This window comes from Heterocephalus glaber, unplaced genomic scaffold (assembly GCF_053883595.1).
Source record: "Heterocephalus glaber isolate CG9 unplaced genomic scaffold, H.glaber_assembly_v1.0 deba00001472, whole genome shotgun sequence".
Classification (NCBI taxonomy): Eukaryota; Metazoa; Chordata; class Mammalia; order Rodentia; family Bathyergidae; genus Heterocephalus; species Heterocephalus glaber.
The window spans coordinates 10735790-10752688 of record NW_028258315.1 but is presented as its reverse complement, the minus strand read 5'-3'; the positions used below and the strand labels follow the sequence as shown (position 1 = coordinate 10752688).

Here is a 16899-nt window from a genome sequence, read left to right as displayed (position 1 = left end):
CTTTGCCTGCAGAGAAGCTACAATTTCTAAAAGTTTATCCTTCAGGCAGCTCCGCAGCAGCAATGCACACCTCCCAGTTGAGAGTGTGGATCTACAGGTGAAGTAGATAATGGCAGTCAGGGACCAAACTCAGATCAGATGTCATCTAAAACTGTCCAAGCAAGGGGCAAGTTCCCCCAGTTTCATCAGCTGGCTTCTGGCCAGGAGACACACAAGGCTTGTGGGTCACAGTGTGGGTTTGGTGTGGGCCGCACACCTTGGTGCAGGCAGGGAAGATAAATGGGAATGTAAAACTAGAAAATCATTTCCTTTTTTCAAGTGCTTTATTGGATGCTATAACTTGTGCATTTTGACTTTTGAGAAAGGATATCGCTTTTGGAAATATACCATAGTAGATTGCATTGGAGTCAGATGCTTCTTTATAACTTAATTCTCGTTTCTCTTCCCCAAGTACCTGGCTCTGTCTAGACAGGCAGATAGATATGATCGGTGCCAGCATTGTAATGCTGGATGAAGTCCAGATGGCTTATCGTTAATAAAACCTATCTTTTGCGTGAGTGGGTGTCAGTCCTTTATCATTATATGGCGCCTGTCAGATTTATCTAGGGACAGAACCCTGAAAAGAGTTTGTTTTTGATCTTCTGCCAATATTCTGTACTGAAAGCTATCAAAACCAGGCAACCTGGGATAAATGCTTATAAATTCCAAGGCTTAATAGCAACAACGATAAATTCTAAGATGCAGAAGATTCTCAGGAAGGGCATCCTGGTGATGGAGAGTGTTGATAAAGAGGAGAACCAGATGCTATCTCTGACTCTGCTGTTAATCTAATCAAAGACCCCTGGAGGGATAAAACAAAAAGACTGGCCTAGAATGGTCCCTTCTTATTTTAAAATACTATTCTAGTCAGTTCTGGTCAAGCCATGGGTGACTTCTGGTTCTAATACTCATAGTAACTTAGATACTTTTCTGCCTTATTTAGGACCCTTAGAAAATGCTTCAGTAAAACAGTAAATCTCAAAGACCACAGATAAGTGGAAAATTAGACTGTTTTACACACACACACACACACACACACACATATGATTTATGACTATTAGACTTGTGAGAGGAAGTTAACTTATTTTCCTTGAATATTGTCAGCAGTGAAATTTATTTTCTATCATGATTAGCTGTGAAGCTGCAGACATACACACACACTCACCTATTTATCCATTTGCGACATTTCTTACACAAAGCAAAGATTTGCTCTAGGCTTTGGTTTCATGGCAAACAAATCTCAGCATATGAGTGCCTCTGTCCTCTGTCAACCTGAAATCAAAAGAGTAAGTGGCAGTCATTCAAATGAAGGGAAGGAGAGGAGCCCAACATCTGCAGAAACACTTCTTAATCTCACAGCCCTGCTGCTCTTATTGAGCTTAAGTTTTTTGTTTTTTGTTTTTTTTTGTACCGGGGATTGAACTCCGGTCCTTGCGCTTGCAAGGCAGGCGGCAGAACCACTGAGCTAAATCCCCGGCCCTGAGTTTAAGTTTACAAAGCTTGAAGAACCGGGCTGGGGAGTGGTTCCACTGCCTGGCTCAAAAGCACAAGGACCCAAGTTTGATCCCTGGTACCAAAAAACAAACAAACAAGAACCTAAGAAAATTCAAGGGTGGGGGGCAAATTGAATAACACGAAGATTTAGAGAGAATCCACAATATTCATGTAAGCATTGTGGCCATCATTAGGGTTTAAAAAAAGCAGCTTCCAGAAAAGAAGAATTATTGGCTGAAATGCCAGGTGCAAGAGGAGTCTTTCATAGTGAAGGTTGAACATGATTGCCCAGGGGTTAGAAGTCATGAGAAGCAGGACTTCGTGGGACCCTTTCCTGTTGTCTCAGTGGGCTAATTCGGATCACCCAGTGGAAAGTGTATCAAGGTGCAGTCAACACCTATTATTCAGAAAATACTCAAATCAGACCTAACTTCTAATTCCTGCTCTTGAAAGTTTCATGTCTGCTATTTAGCAATATACCCAAGGGAAAAACAACTTACGAGAAGGAAAGGTTTATTTTGGCTCACAGTTTCAGAGGTTTCAGTCCATGGTTGGCTGGGCCCCATTGCTTTTAGGCCTACTAAAAACTTCACTAGAAACATTGTAGTGAAAGGAGGAGGCAGAGCAAAGCTGCTCACTTCTTGGCAGCCAAGAAGGAAAACCAAAAGGAAAGAGCCGGAGGAAGAGAAAGGAAGGGACCAGGGGCAAGATATCCCCTTCAAAGGTACAGCCCGCAGTGTGGCCCGCTTCCTCCACAGGGGCCCTGCCCCCTAAAAGCCCATTCAGCTGTGAGCTCATCCCTGGAGGTCCCGAATCCACACGATCCAGCCACCACTCTAGGGCCTACGTCTGAGCACAGCTGCATGGATCAAGGCCCTCAAAACATGAAGGCCCTTTGCGGGGGGCACTTCATGTTTAAACCACAACAGAACCCAGTTCAAAAAACTGAATATCCCAGATATTCAGACACAGACCTACGTATAAGCCAAGTGTCCCAAGAAGCAAAATCCTGACACCTGTAGACATCCCCTGTCGTCTGGCAATGGCTCTCTCCTTCTTTGGCCCCCTGTATCTGAAGGCAGTAAGACGGCAAAAGAGGGAGGTAACTGAAGGGTTTGAGGGAGGGTTCTCAGAGCAAAGCTGATTTCTGATTTCCTTTAGAACGCACAAAAGCCTTTCTTTTTCTCCCCCAGCCTGCCCCAGGGCTGACCTCGAAGCTGTTCATCCCTCCAGGGCTTCCTTTAGGACTGATTTGCTTGACAATGGCCATTTCCTTTAGCGAGTCTGTTTCTCAGGGTCTGTTTTCTGTGCCTGTGTGCACGGGCGCGCGCGGGCAAAGGAATCTACCAGAGCCCAGAGCTAATGTTCTGGGGGTTGGGTACAAGGAAAGTCTTGTCCTCAAGTATGGAGCAGCCCTGCGGCCTTGGCAGGAAGGATCTCCTGTATAAATATAAAATGAAGTAAAAATAATAAGAGGAAGCCGAGCCATTGATGATGCGATCCGTCTTAGTGAGTGACACACCAGCCATTGTGTCTCATTTCTCTTCAAAGAACAGCATAAATGGTCATGGAAACTACACGTCACACCTCTCTCGATTGGGAAAAGCAGATAATTTCCCTGGCAGTAGGAGTAAGAAGCTTTCTTGACATTTTGATAGCAGTGGAAAAAAAGAAAAGGTGGGGAGGCATTAGAGGCAGGTGGAGGGGGAGAAGCTGCCACGTACCCTGTTTCTGGACTGGCCCTTCTGGCCCATTTTCCGTCTTCGCACTCCTTGGGCATCACTTGGAAACCAGGAATAGCAGAACCGCAGCAGTGTCCCGGCAGTGTATGAATGGTACTCTGTTGCCTACCTCCAGATGCGGATTGCCACACTAAAGAGAGAAAGCCCTTTAGAGAGGCCATTGTGTTTCGCCTCGCTGGGATGGTCAGTTCCTCTTGGCCTTCGTGTTTGCTCAGTAGTTACAAACACTGGGTTCAGGGCGGTCAGGCCCCCATCTGCGTCATTACCCTGTTTAAACAGGGAGGGGCAGGGCTTTCCTTCTGCTGTCTCCCATACTCTGCCTGTCAAGCTTGAGTGACTTGGACACACCATTTATCTTTCTGCACAGGTCATCTACCTTCCATACTCCCATCTGAAATCTTGAATTAAATGTCTTGCCAAATTCTCTAGAAAGAGTTTCAACCTCCCTGCAGAGAACCAGGAAATCAGAGGCCAGAATCCGTTTCAACTTAGCAGACATGGGATGAGTGTGTATTTTGTTTTAGACACTGGGCTAAAGTTCTGGGAAGTGGAGAAGGAATGAGACAGCATCCCTGAATTTAAGGAGTTTCACAACCTTGAATGGGGCAAACCAAGCCATACTGCACAGAAAGGGAAACAATCAGATAGATTCTGGACGTAATTATTGTGGTTATATAGAAGATAGATTTTTAATGGGAAGGTTAAATTCAAGAGAACCAGGTGGGAAACAATTTCTATGCTGGGGAGGGGGGTGCAAAAAGTGGCTGAGGAGGGAGCAGTAAGGGGGCATGCAGAGCCTGCTCACAGGTTTCAAGTTGTGGAAAGACTCAGCAAACCTCCGGCTCCCGCCTGGGGCGGCTGCATGCTGTGTTAACGAAGTCAAGCAGGCAGGCTAGAAGTTGTTTGCATATGACTAAAGATCTGAACTGAAAGGCCGTTAGTTAGATGCCCTTTAGTTAGACAACTGGAGAAGGGGCTGTGGATTTAGATGTGCTGTGTCCGGATGCCCTTGCAGAGATGAGATTTTGTTTAGAGAGCAAGGGTGCAGATAGGTGCAAAGGAGAGATTCCTTGGAGGCACAGTGGAAGTGGTGTGTGATGCAGAAGGGAGATGCAGGGTCAAGAGAAGAGGGAGAGCCAGGGAGTGGTATTGTGAAAGCCAAAGGAAGAGTTTTTAGAAAGCTTGGAGCCGGGATCCATGCTAGACGGGGTTAATGATCCTAAATACCAAAATCCAACCCCGAGTAGAGCAGCAGCTTTTATAGCCTGTGTCTTTGACTTTACAAAACGCCACTCTAATGCTGAGCTTAAAGGTAAGAGGCCTGGCCATTCATCCCAGTCCTCAGGCTTTCTTGCAAGGTGAGTTGGCAACTCATTAACTTCTTGAGCCTCCCTTTTCTTATTGGTGAAGTTAGAGTCGGACTTAATTGTTTCAGGTTCCTTCCAGCTTTCAGGTCCTGTGCCCTACCCCAACCGGTCTGCCCTAGCTGCCTCTAACTGCCAGTCTCTGGAGGCTCCTCTCCAGGTGGGTATAGGATTACATAGCTCTCTTATCTCCCTTGATGTGTTTCTGTGTTAACCTTTCCTCCCCTAGAGATAAATATCCTAGGGGCTGGGAGGTTGAGAAATAGTAGACCTTGAATGGACAAACTGCCTCTCTGGGGTTTTTCTAAGATAGTCAGATAATCGGCTTCTGACTTTGTGGCCTCAAGGAGTCCCGCCTTTGCTCTAATGAGGAGCATCCTTCTTTTCCTCCTGCTGGAAGAATTAACTCTTGATCTGGCCCCTCAGGAGTTAGCGCACTCCTGAATGAGATCTGTTCTGTTCCAGGTGAAGTGAATTTGTATTTCCTGTTCCCACTGAGCTCTTGACCCAACACCAAGTATGTTCAGAGGCTGAGCTCCTTCTTCGTGACATTTCCTGCCTTCCAATGTATTGTATGCTGCCGGGATTTATCCATAATTTATTAAGTAACATCCTCGACCCCATCTTCATTCATACTATTCTTTTGTCTCAGAAAGTCTCTTGAATGCAACCTGTGCTTTCATTATTGTTGTTTGTAGGGACGGATACACATAATAGCATCCTTAGAATACCACAACCCTTGACTGAGAAGCAAGAGGAGGCCGAGGCAGTGGAAAGCTTGGAGCCCAGGGGCCATCAGGCAAAGGAAATCAGATAAATGAGAGCTGGTCAGAGCCTGCTAAGTCTCAGGCAATGTTGAAGCACTTCGCTTAAGTTAACACACTTAAACCTCCAGCAAACTCTCGAGACGGTCTCGAGAAGGCTATGGTTCTGTATAGGAGGGTGGCTCAGTGTAGAAACTGCTTCTCTGTAGGCTGCACTACAGAGGTTACAGGGCGCCAAGGCTGAGGATGGCCATCCACGCTTGAATCTGTGTCTGGCTGGTGCCATGGTCCCCACAGTCAGCAGCCACGCCAGGCTGTCTTTCTGCATACGGGTCTCTGGGCAGCAGTGACCACAGGGAAGTCGAGTGAGGGGTCGGGAGAACTCCCCTGCAGTGCCCACCGTGGCACAGAGCAGTCACACCAGGGGCAGCTCCTGAGGCTCCTGTAGACACAGGGTGTGCAGCCTCCCCGGTGGGGGAGGTTACTGGGACAGGAGACAAAGAGCCTCCAGAAGGACTCCCAGGGATTTCTATCTGCCTCTAATCAAGCCCAGTCTGGCACTCTGCTCGGTGCCTGTGGTGTCAGCGGAGTTGGAAGTGACCCAACTCCAAATACCTCCCCTGATTTCTGCTGATTGGGTCTGTAGCCCTTTGCCTGTCCACTGTTTTCTGTTTCTCTTCTTTCCTTTCTCTGTAGCCAAGATAATTGCACAGCAGTCACCCTCAGCTCCCATACGACTGGCCCTGACGCTGACTTCCGATTTCATCTAGGGGCTTCCTTACCAGCCAGCCCCAATTACTGTGAATGTCCCCAGGAGAAAGGGATAGAGACCAGAGTGGCCAGTGCCCTCTCAGCTGTCCAGTCTCAGTACAACCAGGGTGAAAGCATTTCCCTGAGATCATTTTGATACAAAGGACCAGAGCCTTGTCCTCTATACCTCTATGACTTTTCTTTTTAAATTACAGAACACCCACAAATGAAAGAGAAACAGGACCTTTTAGGATCATGACACATCCTGAAATGGTTCCATCAATGGATAGGGTCTTACCGGATTGTATCTTTTTGAATGTGAACTTTTTCATTGTTAGAAGGAACCCAGGGCTTCCTAGAATATAGCTACTAAGTAAGACTTTCACCTGAAACGCAAAGTCCTCAGTTTCCTTTTAGCTTCCCTTACAGTTCACCTGTTAGGTACAGAATTCCAGGTTCTCATCACCCCTGAGGATTTCAGTCCTCTTCTGGGAGATCTAAGCTTCCCAGGGCTGGCATTTGTGACCCTATCGCTCTTCCTTATGTTAAATAGCTGCCCTGACTGAAAGGATCCTGGTGAACAGCAATGGAATCGGACTCCTTCCCAACCCTGACCACACACCCAGCCACTCCATAGCAGAGAACACCCCACAGCACTACTCCTGCGCCTACAGGCAGAGCACAGAGCCAACAGTTATTGTGTGTCTGTTTTAAAGAAATGAAAAACATGAGGCTGAAAGATCAAGCCCACATTTCAAGAGAAGAAAACAGGGGGCCAAATTCCAAACAAAAACAGCCCGAAATTCCACAAATACATTATGGTGTGTAATAAAGTCACAAGCGTGCTCCAGCCAATCAGCAGTTCTTTCTTCCATAAGTGACCCCACTGCAATGCCATTAAGTGCATCCAGACATTTTAACGAAGCACCAGAGAGATCACTTCATTTTCTGAGTGCCTGCGATGAATTTACAATGTTGCCTGACTTCTCCATGCACTAGGAAGGGGGCAGGCGTGCGGGAATGGCTGCCCGTGTGCTGGGAAACATTCCTAACGCCAAGAAATGAGATCTGCAGAGCCTTTGAAAGCCTTCCAGGAATGTCAGCACGTACTGCCTGCCCACTCTGCTGAATGCCTACTTTGGCTGTCTGCTTAGTACTGAATGTGCCAGACAGGCCTTCATACAAAGACGGAGAGTGTTTTAGGCCCATGAAAGGGGGAGGCAGAGCCTTTCCGATGTGAATGGCGAGATTCAAAAAGTAGGCTATAAAGTGGCAGAATGAGGAAGGGTCCTCAGCAGAGGTTTGAGCAAAAGACCAAATGAGAAAGAGCTGGCATCTGCCTCTGGCTCCCCACTGTCCAATCTGGAGACACCAGCTGCTTTCGCACTATGTCCACGCTTGGTCATCACGCCCCGTCTATACGCCTTGCTTGTCGATTCCCCATATCAGGGGGCCTCTTGATTACCTGCAAATAAGATTCTATAAGCCCTGCCAAGGCACATATAAGTGTACTTTTGTTTGCATTTCAACACTGAATATAAATGCCATTTGTAGTGTGTTATTTGGGATTTCCTTTGAGTCTTTTTACCTCCAATGTATGAAATAAATTGAGAAATGCCCACTGTGGTCCATCTGAATAGCTTGGAATATTTTTTTCCCCTTAAGCTCACTTTTTAAAAGGAAAAAAAAAATGTTTTGCATAGTGAACCATTCGCTAACTCTTTAGCAGCTACTCATAATTCCTTGGCACAGTGTCAACCACTAAAGGAAAGAACTCTTGTGGTGTTTTGAGGTTTTCCGAGGAGGCAGTCTGATGTCATTGGTGGCAGATACAGCATGTATGTATCTGTCTTTTGTCTGCACCATCTGTTTTTCTCCTTATAGGCTATTGTTCAGATTTCTCTTCACTTTTTCCAGGAAGTGATCCTCTCCCTGAGAGTGTGGGCTCTAGGTGTTAAAGGGACTGAGCTAATAGTCTAACACTGTTTCCCTCTGTTATTTCTTCCTAGAATCTTATGGCAAGGGCCTTATATGACAATGTTCCAGAATGTGCTGAGGAGCTGGCCTTTCGCAAGGGAGACATCCTGACTGTCATAGAGCAGAATACTGGGGGACTAGAAGGATGGTGGCTGTGCTCCCTACACGGTCGGCAAGGCATTGTCCCTGGCAACAGGGTGAAGCTTCTGATTGGTCCCATGCAGGAGACCCCCTCCAATCACGACCACCCTACTTCTGGACCCATGCACCAGACCTTTGGCCAACAGAAGCTCTACCAAGTGCCAAACTCACAGGCAGCATCTCGTGACACCATCTACCAAGTGCCACCTTCCTACCAGAATCAGGGAATTTACCAAGTACCCACTGGTCATGCTGCCCAAGAACAACAAGATGTATATCAAGTGCCACCATCACAGAGAACCACTGGGGGCACCAATGGTTCCCACTTAAGTAAAAAGGTAAGTGACTAACTGGAATTCTGTTTCTACTTATTTTTCTCTCCCACTGCATTTGGAATAATAAAAATGTTCCCATAATAGTACTGTAAACTGCCAAAATGTAAATATGCCAAATGTCCTAACCCAGGCATCATTTTGTATCATTTTGGCCTTCATCAGCCAACAAAACTTTCTTGAACACGTACCAAGTCCTATTTGCTGTAGCTAAAGTTCCTGTGTCATTCTGGACCCTACTGGGTCATAAAATTATTTCTGTCCCTCTTTGTGATACATCTGTTTCTAGACCTGCATTCTGTGCTAGAAGAGTTTCCAGTCTTTTTTATTTCTTCCTTGAGTGGTACAGGGCACTCAGTCTTATACAAGCCAGTGATGCAACAAGGATCCCCATTGGCCAAAAGCTGAATCATGACCCCATTGACATGCTTGGACAAAGAGCCGACCAAAAGTAGAGGGAAACAGAAGCTGAGAGTAGGTCATGCCCACAAACTCATTCCTTAAGCTGGAAGTTTAACTTACCTAAAACACTTAGTAAGGGATTTGAAATGATTCTTATAGTAGTACCCAAAGGAGGGGGTGAAAATAGTGGAGCTTGGATATTTAGGAAGATAGCAAATTTTTAAAAAAAAAGAAAAACAAGAAAAAGGTGGTGTGTTAGTCAGCTTTTCATCACTATAACCAAATACCCAAGGCAGTTAATTTTATAAAGAGAAAAGGTTTATTAAACTCCTACGTGTTTTCACTATTCATGGGCATGGCACTGGCATTGGCTCAGTTCTGAAGCTCTCCCAGCTTTAAGTCACATCATGGTGGAAATGTAGGTGTGTGAAAGGGCTTATATCACGAAACAGGAAATCAGAGAAAGAGGGTGGGTTCCACAGTCCTTTCTGAAGACATGCACCCAAGGACCTGGCTCCTCCCATCAGGCCCCACCCCCCCAGAGCATCCCTCTGGAACCCAAGGCTCTCATCACAGTAGAGTCTTAGGGGACACTCAGACCACACCCAAACTGTAGCAGGTAGGGCGGTCATATCCATAGTCTTTATAATCCCCACTACCATAATAATTTAAGATAAATAGAAATGTGTTAATGAAAGCATGAATGTTGAGCATCTAGTATATTATTGTGGCTTGTGATACAGTGATGAGTGAAAAGAGTGGTCAGAGCCTTCACAGTGCTCACATTAAAATACAATACTGTCAGGTGGATGTACATGCAGTGAAGAAAATAATAATAGCAGTGGATCCATGGGGCCAATAGCCAAAACCAAGGTGATGCTTTTGCACACATTACAAAGGTTTTTTTCCTGTAATTTACTAGCAAATTCCAGTGGGTCCTTCAAGGTTTGTTACTAAGAATGGCCTGATTTACTAGAATAAGAAAACAGCTCCAAATTATAACAAGAAGGATGGCGTTTGATAACCAGAAAAAGCTTGTTGGCTCTCAGAACACTAAATGTAGATGTGCCTTGCCTAAGAAAATCTAATACAAAGTCTGAATTTACAAACCCATATAAATTAGGGAATATCTATTTCCATGATACCAGAATGTACTGTTGAAAAAGGGGGGGGGGTAGAGATTTTTTTGTTGGATTCCTTTCAATTACAAAACCATGAATGCATTTTCTAATTACCTTTTATACAAAAAAATATGCTGTTAAACAAAACACTTCTCCAGGGCACATAATCTGAGTATATCCAACAGGAGGAATTCTTCAGGAACTGATGAATAGCTCTCCAGCCTGCATTTCCCAGGGTAGCAGTGGGTGGCTGGAGGCCACAGACTGAGCCCTGAGCTTTCGAAGTCCTTCCTACCCCAGAGATGCAGATGCAAAGGGAAAGCCAAACCTGGCCTCTATCTCCAGAGGGTAGGAGAACAGTTGCAAGGTGTACCTATAAATAAATAACTTCTCTCATTCTTAGTCTTGGTTGCTTGCACCTTAAAAATAGCTCTCCCTCCCTGGGCTGAGCTGGTATGAGGCAGACAGGGAAAGCCAGAACAGGAAATGCTTGGCTGAAAGGTGTTGAGCCTAAACTTTCGTCACAGTTTATTTTGGCAGGAAGGTGACATGTTTTCCTTTTGAGACTCAACCTTTGCAGATCCAAGTCTGAGAAGTCTGAAACTTCAGACTTCTCCCCATGTGTGTGCTGTAACTGCGCTATGGACTTTCTCCTGGGCTCCCACCCAGTCCGAGGGCAGAAACTTTAACTGGCCTTCCCTTGGGTTGATGTCCGAGGGCCGGGTTGCTGGGGTGACTATAGAGGACTCACACTGCACTCCGTGTGTTGTTAAGTCGATGCTGAGGGGAACACTTTGTGCCTAGCAAAGGTGGGCCAGTGCTGTAGGAGCCGCCCACCTTCCAGAACAGACTCCGAGGGGACACTGGCAGAGTGCAAGCATGGGTGGCGTCTGGGGCAGGGGCACGGGGCAGCTGGGGTCTGGGTGGCATCGTGGTCATGATGGAGGTGCCGAAGGGTGGTCCTGGCTCCTACCCTGCCAAATACAAGCGCTCTTCATGCTGCCCTGAACTCCCCTTGAGAGCATCTATGAGCCCAGGGTCCCTAGGCTTCGTAAGCTCCATCCACTGTTCCCTGGAGCAGGGGGTCACACTCCCACTCCCTCCTTTTCTTTTTCTTCCTCCTCCTCCTCCTCCTGTCCTTTCTTTTCCTTTTTTGGGGGGGGTGTACCGGGGAATTGAACTCAGGCCCTTGCGCTTGTGGTGGAACCACTGAGCTAAGTCCCCAGCCCCCTCTTTTCCTTCTCCTTCTTCCTCTTCCATTTTTCTTTCCTCTCCTCCTTTTCCCCTTTCCTGCTTGCCTTCACTTCCTCCTTGCATTCCTTTTTTTCTCCCTTATCTCCTTCCCTTTATCTGTCCCTTCCTTCTTTCTTTTTCCTTCCTTCCTTTTTTTCTTTCTTTCCTAGTAGAAATGATTTAGCTGCAAGAGGTGATTTTAACCTCCCAGGTAACAGTTACTGCTTTGAAAACTCCTGCCATCTTCCTTGCATAGGGACGGTGCCACTGCCAGAGGCCAAGGCCCCAGGCGATATCTCAGGCAGTGATATGCATGATATTGTTTTTGTTTTGTTTTGCTTTGTTTTTGAGTTTACTTGTAGCAGTTTTATTGAGTTGGCAAGTAAAGCAATTTGCTTCTTTTCTCTTTCAATTATTTTTCCTTTCTCACTTGCTCATTTTCTGTTCTAATTTCTCATCTGTAAAATGGGGGTAAACCTGAAACTAGATGTTCCTTGTGGTTTAAGCTATTGTCCTCAAAAGCTATTCCACAAGAAAATGAGGAGGCCGGGGAACCTTGTTCTGAATCACTGAAGTGTAGGTTTAGAATTTTAATGAACACAGAGTCACTCAGAGAGGTAGAGGAGTTCAGTACAGACCCCCGGGCCCTTCCCTCAGATCCATTCTCAAGCAGCAGGTCTGAGTGAGAACCCAGGAATCTGCATTTAATCGGGCTCCTTTCGTGGTTCAGTGGGAGGTGGCCCAAGATTACACTGATAAATACTGTAAGAGGAGGACCATGAAGGCGACTGGAAGTGTTCCAATCTGATTGTGATTCGGGACTTTCCGTAGTTCAAAATTCCCTCAGTGTTGCTGCAGACTGTGGGCTTCTGACGTTTTATTCACTGCAGTTTTTTTCTACCAATGAATCATTTAAGTAAAAAAAAAAAAAAAATCAGTGAATTCTGTTGAGCGTCATTTCAGCCTTGCTTTCTGGGAAACTTAGCCCCGCCCACGCTGCCGGCATCCACACTGCCTGACAGACACCTCGCTTCTGAATCAGCGCTGAGAGCGGGAACCCTCGATGAAGCAGGGAGACCTCCTGGCTCTTGAGACAGCCTGGGCCCCCCGGGGTCTGCCTGGCTCCTCGCTCTGGGTCTTCGTAGCCTCTCTCACCTTTGTAAAAAGGGGGGAACCATGTTTCCCGCCCAGGGCTGTTCGGAAAATGAAATGGAACGATACATAGAAAACACCTGCCACGGTGCCTAGTAGCGTGGAGGCTTAAACCCGAGCTGCCCTCCTCGTTTGGCTTTCCTTTCTCGGGGTTTATTTTGCCCTGCCTCAGCCTTGCTCATGTTACTTATTTTACACCAAACATGCGCACACTGCATTGCTGCCAGCACTTATGCTCGGCCTTTGAGCCTGTAGCGCTCTCTTTGCTCCGCAAGAATTCAGTGGAGGGTGGAAAAGATCTCTCTTGAGTTATCTGGAAACCATCCACACTGACACCTTTACTTAATCTCATTGGTCTTTTTCAGTCTGGGTTTTCTGAGCAGGGCCATTTTCTCTATTAGGCACTGTAGGCAGAATGCCCAGGGCCTGCGAGAATGAGAGTTGAATTAAAAAAAGTAAAAGAAACTTCTGGCTTCAAAGTATGACATGCAAAAACTGCAAAGTAGAAATTAACAAACATTTAGACCAAAGTCTAGGAAACAGCATTACAGCACTTCATTAATTGTGCTATTTAGGGCTATGACTATTCCATTACATTTGAAAACAATTTGTAAGTAAGATTTTTCTCACTTTGTAAAGATTCCTAAATATGCATCTCAATTGCCAAGAACTCACAGGCAATTCTAAATTAAATGAGTTACTCACAGTCAAATCATTCGAAAGGCTGTATTATAAAGGAAAAAAAAAAAAAGAACGGAAAAAAGTAGTCAATTTTTTTAAAGCAAAAAATTCTACTTATGATGGGAGCTTGGTTCAGAATGGCGCCTCCAAATGCCCAAAAGTCAAAGGTTCAAAATAGCCTCGTTTCTTGGTTTCGAAGACCAGTACAACAGCAGCTTGAGTGCACTGTCCTTGTACTCAGTCTACACAGAATTATGTGTTTCTCTTGTGTTCTTTGGGCCTGTTGGCTTTTTTTTGGAGACAAGCCTCGCTATGCAGTTCAGGCTGGCCTTAAAACTCACAGCAATCCTCCTGCCTCAGCCTCCCAAGTGCTGGGATTCCAGGCACGTGGCACCATGCCAGCCAGGCCTGTTGGTGGAATTAGATTGGCCTTGCCTCCTTCTAAGGATCGGTAAATTGTAAGCTCCAGCCGGAGCTGTGACTCTTCTTTTGCATAGGCCGATCACACAGCTGAGTCTGGGCACAGAGATGCTGAATGAATGGACAGTAGAGAAGCCAGAAGCCAGTAAAGGTGACTTTGAAGTTCACCACTGAAAGGTTGTTGGGGTCTTATCACCCACCAGCCGTCACACTGTTCTGATCCACCAGCCAGGTCCTTACCCCGGGCTGTGCCAGATGCAGAGAAATACAGCCGTTTCCTACCAGCAGGGCCTTTCAGAAGTCACCACCCATTCTCTGTAACCTGACTCTGTGCAGTAAGTATGCACCTGAAGCGAAGTCTGAGTGATGAGAGGCTGGGCTGGTCCGAGGGCCTTACTCTCGGTACATTTTGCCCCAAATAGCTGCAAGATTAAGTTACCTCTTTTATAGTCACCTAGAGAGAAAATCTAGATTCTTCTGCTGAGCCTCAGAGTTTCCTTTTCACATGCTATGGGTGACCTAGAATGTTTTATCCCCTCTAATCTGCCTTGAGCTCCTACTCATCCTTTAAAACCCATTGTAGCATTCCTGACCTCTGTGAAGCTTTCTCTCTGTATTTTCATTCTTGTGGCACAGGGGTGGAATCCAGCACCTCCAGCATGCTAAGCAAGCAGTCTACCACTGAGCTCCACCCCCAGCCCAGAGCTTTCTCTTTGCAGCCCAGAAGTTTCTACCTCCTCTCTGGTCCTAAAATATGTTGTACACTTCATTGGCCTCGAGGGAGCTCCTGCCGCATGAGCGATTCAGAGGCCTGCCCTCATGATGTGTGTGCTGGTTGAGGCTGGGCAGGTACTGCTCAAGGTAGCAGTCAGAAAACTCAAGTACGTTAAGCGTAACCAAGACCCATGATGTCATCTTTAAGGAGCATTTCCTGCCTTGCAGTATAGTATTCAGCTGCGTGTTGGCAGGAAATGATTCAAAGGTTTTAGCCAGATCTTCTGGACTCATTCCTGAAAGGTAATATAAGAACCAAGAATACCTTAGTTACAATGTCTGTACCTTCTTAGACACTGAGTCATCCCAAATTATACACAGATGCGCACACCACTCACACATACACAAACAGAGACACCCATACCCACTGGCTAAGGAACCAGGACTTCCCTGATTAGAATTTGAGGCATTGTGAAATCTGGTTGCCGAGAGCAACATGCAGATACCGGCCAACTAACTGCTATATATATTAAGCAGCGTGATTTTTCTACTCACAAGTAAAAAATAGATTTAGAGGAAGTGAAAGCTCCCAGAGAAGATAAACTCTGACTTCATCTCACTTTCTTTTGTTCCCTGCCTGTACTGTACACACACACACACACACACACACAGCTCAAAACATACTTCCAAGGCAAAAGCCACCTTCAGTTTATCCACATATAAATTCAATAAAGTACAAATATATTTCAGGATCGTGCATTTCTATATAAAGATAAACCTAATTTAAATAAATTGGGTTTTCCTCACTATGTGCTTTGTGGGGCTTATGAAGAAAACTGAAATTTCATTTAAAATTTCCTCCCTTGAGAGTCAAGATGCATTTGAAATCTTACACAGAGCCAGAGGTCCCTGTGCACCGAAGGGCAGGACTTACTGAGCTCACCCTGCAAATGAAAAGCTCTCTCCCCAGAGGAGTCACCGTGCCAGTGGATTGAGCAAGTGGTCACACCTCCCAGAATGAACAAAGGTCCTTTATGTTTGGTCAGTGCCACGGCCTTCAAACTCAGTTGCACTTTGTCATAAAACTCACTGATAACGCATCTTTCAAAGAGTGCGTTAGCAACTTCTGACAAACCTACACCAAGGCAAGCTGCGGTAATCTTCCTTTCTCCATGACTTCATGCTGAGTGACTGTGCTTACCAGAGGGAGTAGCAGGTGGGAGGCTCAGGCTAGTGTGAAGTACAGCTAAGTGGGTAGCGCTCTCTTTGTGAGGGAGAGAAAAGAAGAAACTTGCTTATTTTACTCAGTAATAACATTGAGATAAAATATTGGTTGAATGCATCTTTGAAAACAGATTGCACAAAATTCAGAACAAAGAATGTCAAAAAATCAGAAGCACTCGGTTCCAAAGAGCTGACCTCTAAACCTAGCTGTCAAGATAGCGCCTGGAGAGGTGTCTGAGCCTGTGTGAGAGGTACAGGTGTGACAGGCACAGAACAGTGGGTCTGCTTTAATTTAAAAGTCAGATGAGGCTCAACATTTGGGGAGACCCAAGGCGTCCACTCTTGAGAGAGACGCCACGCCACACTCCTTTTGTGACACAAAGAAGCCTTTAGCAATGCCCTAATTACATTTGATTTATAGGAATAATTTTTATATTTGACTTTCTTCCTTTCTCAGTACTGGGGATCTAACCAAGGGGCACTTTACCACTGAGCTACCACAGTAGCCTTTTATTTTTTATTTGACACAGGGGCTAACCAGGCTGGCCTTGAACTTGTGACCCTCCTGCTTCAGCCTCTGCTCTGAGGATTATAGGCATGTGCCACAGCACCTGCATAATATTTGGTTTTCTTAAGTTTGGCATGATTAAACCAGCCATTTCTTAGAATAGCTTTTGTTCACAATTTTACTGGCAATTGACTGTGTGACCTTTGGCAGTGCTAAGTTATTCATTGTTTCCACTTCATTCTGCAAGATCACTTTAGATCTAGAGTAGAGGGGTGACCTTAAAATGCCTCCCAGCCTTTTCTCCATGCTGGGGATATTATGTGCATGATCTCATTTGACCCTCACAAGGTACAGAGGAAGCATCTGAGAAGCAAGTTAACCTGCTGAAGTTAACCTTCTGCCTCTAGCTAGAGCCACATTGGTACTGGAGCCCACACCTGTCTAACCCCAACACTAGTGATTTCTACACCCTAGCTCATGGCTGATGCTGCCAAGCCCTAAGAGGGCTCACTGAGACATGCGCAATCCAGCTCCCCAGAGTCTGGGCCTCTTAAAAGCATCCCGTTGGCCAGAAGAATGAGTCACTGCAGAAGGTGCCCACCTGAGATCCAGGGAGTAGCCAAAATGCTGAAGGAGTTGGAGTTAAGAAATACGGGACTTCTGGCCATGCACCTCTGGGGAGTCAGCTTCAGGCCAGGCTGGTCCAGAAGTCCTGAGTAGGTCATCTGGGGAGTGTGGAGACTGGGGTACCACTGAGAACATTGCTATGTTAGCTTCCTCTGCTGTGTGGAAATACCATCTTTCAAATGCCTTCAAATTGCTCCAAATGGATGACTTCATT

General features: G+C 45.9%; 1 protein-coding gene across 4 annotated transcripts in view; it reads left to right on the top strand.

Moving 5' to 3' along the window:
• Nedd9 (neural precursor cell expressed, developmentally down-regulated 9) overlaps positions 1 to 16899 on the top strand; it is a 183880-nt gene that overhangs the window by 146507 nt on the left and 20474 nt on the right. For all 4 annotated transcript variants that reach the window (XM_021260652.2, XM_021260653.2, XM_004847694.3 and 1 more), the window contains one exon: positions 8163 to 8609. In XM_021260652.2, the coding sequence (XP_021116311.2) occupies positions 8163 to 8609 (447 nt within the window). The remainder of the gene's footprint in view (positions 1 to 8162; positions 8610 to 16899) is intronic.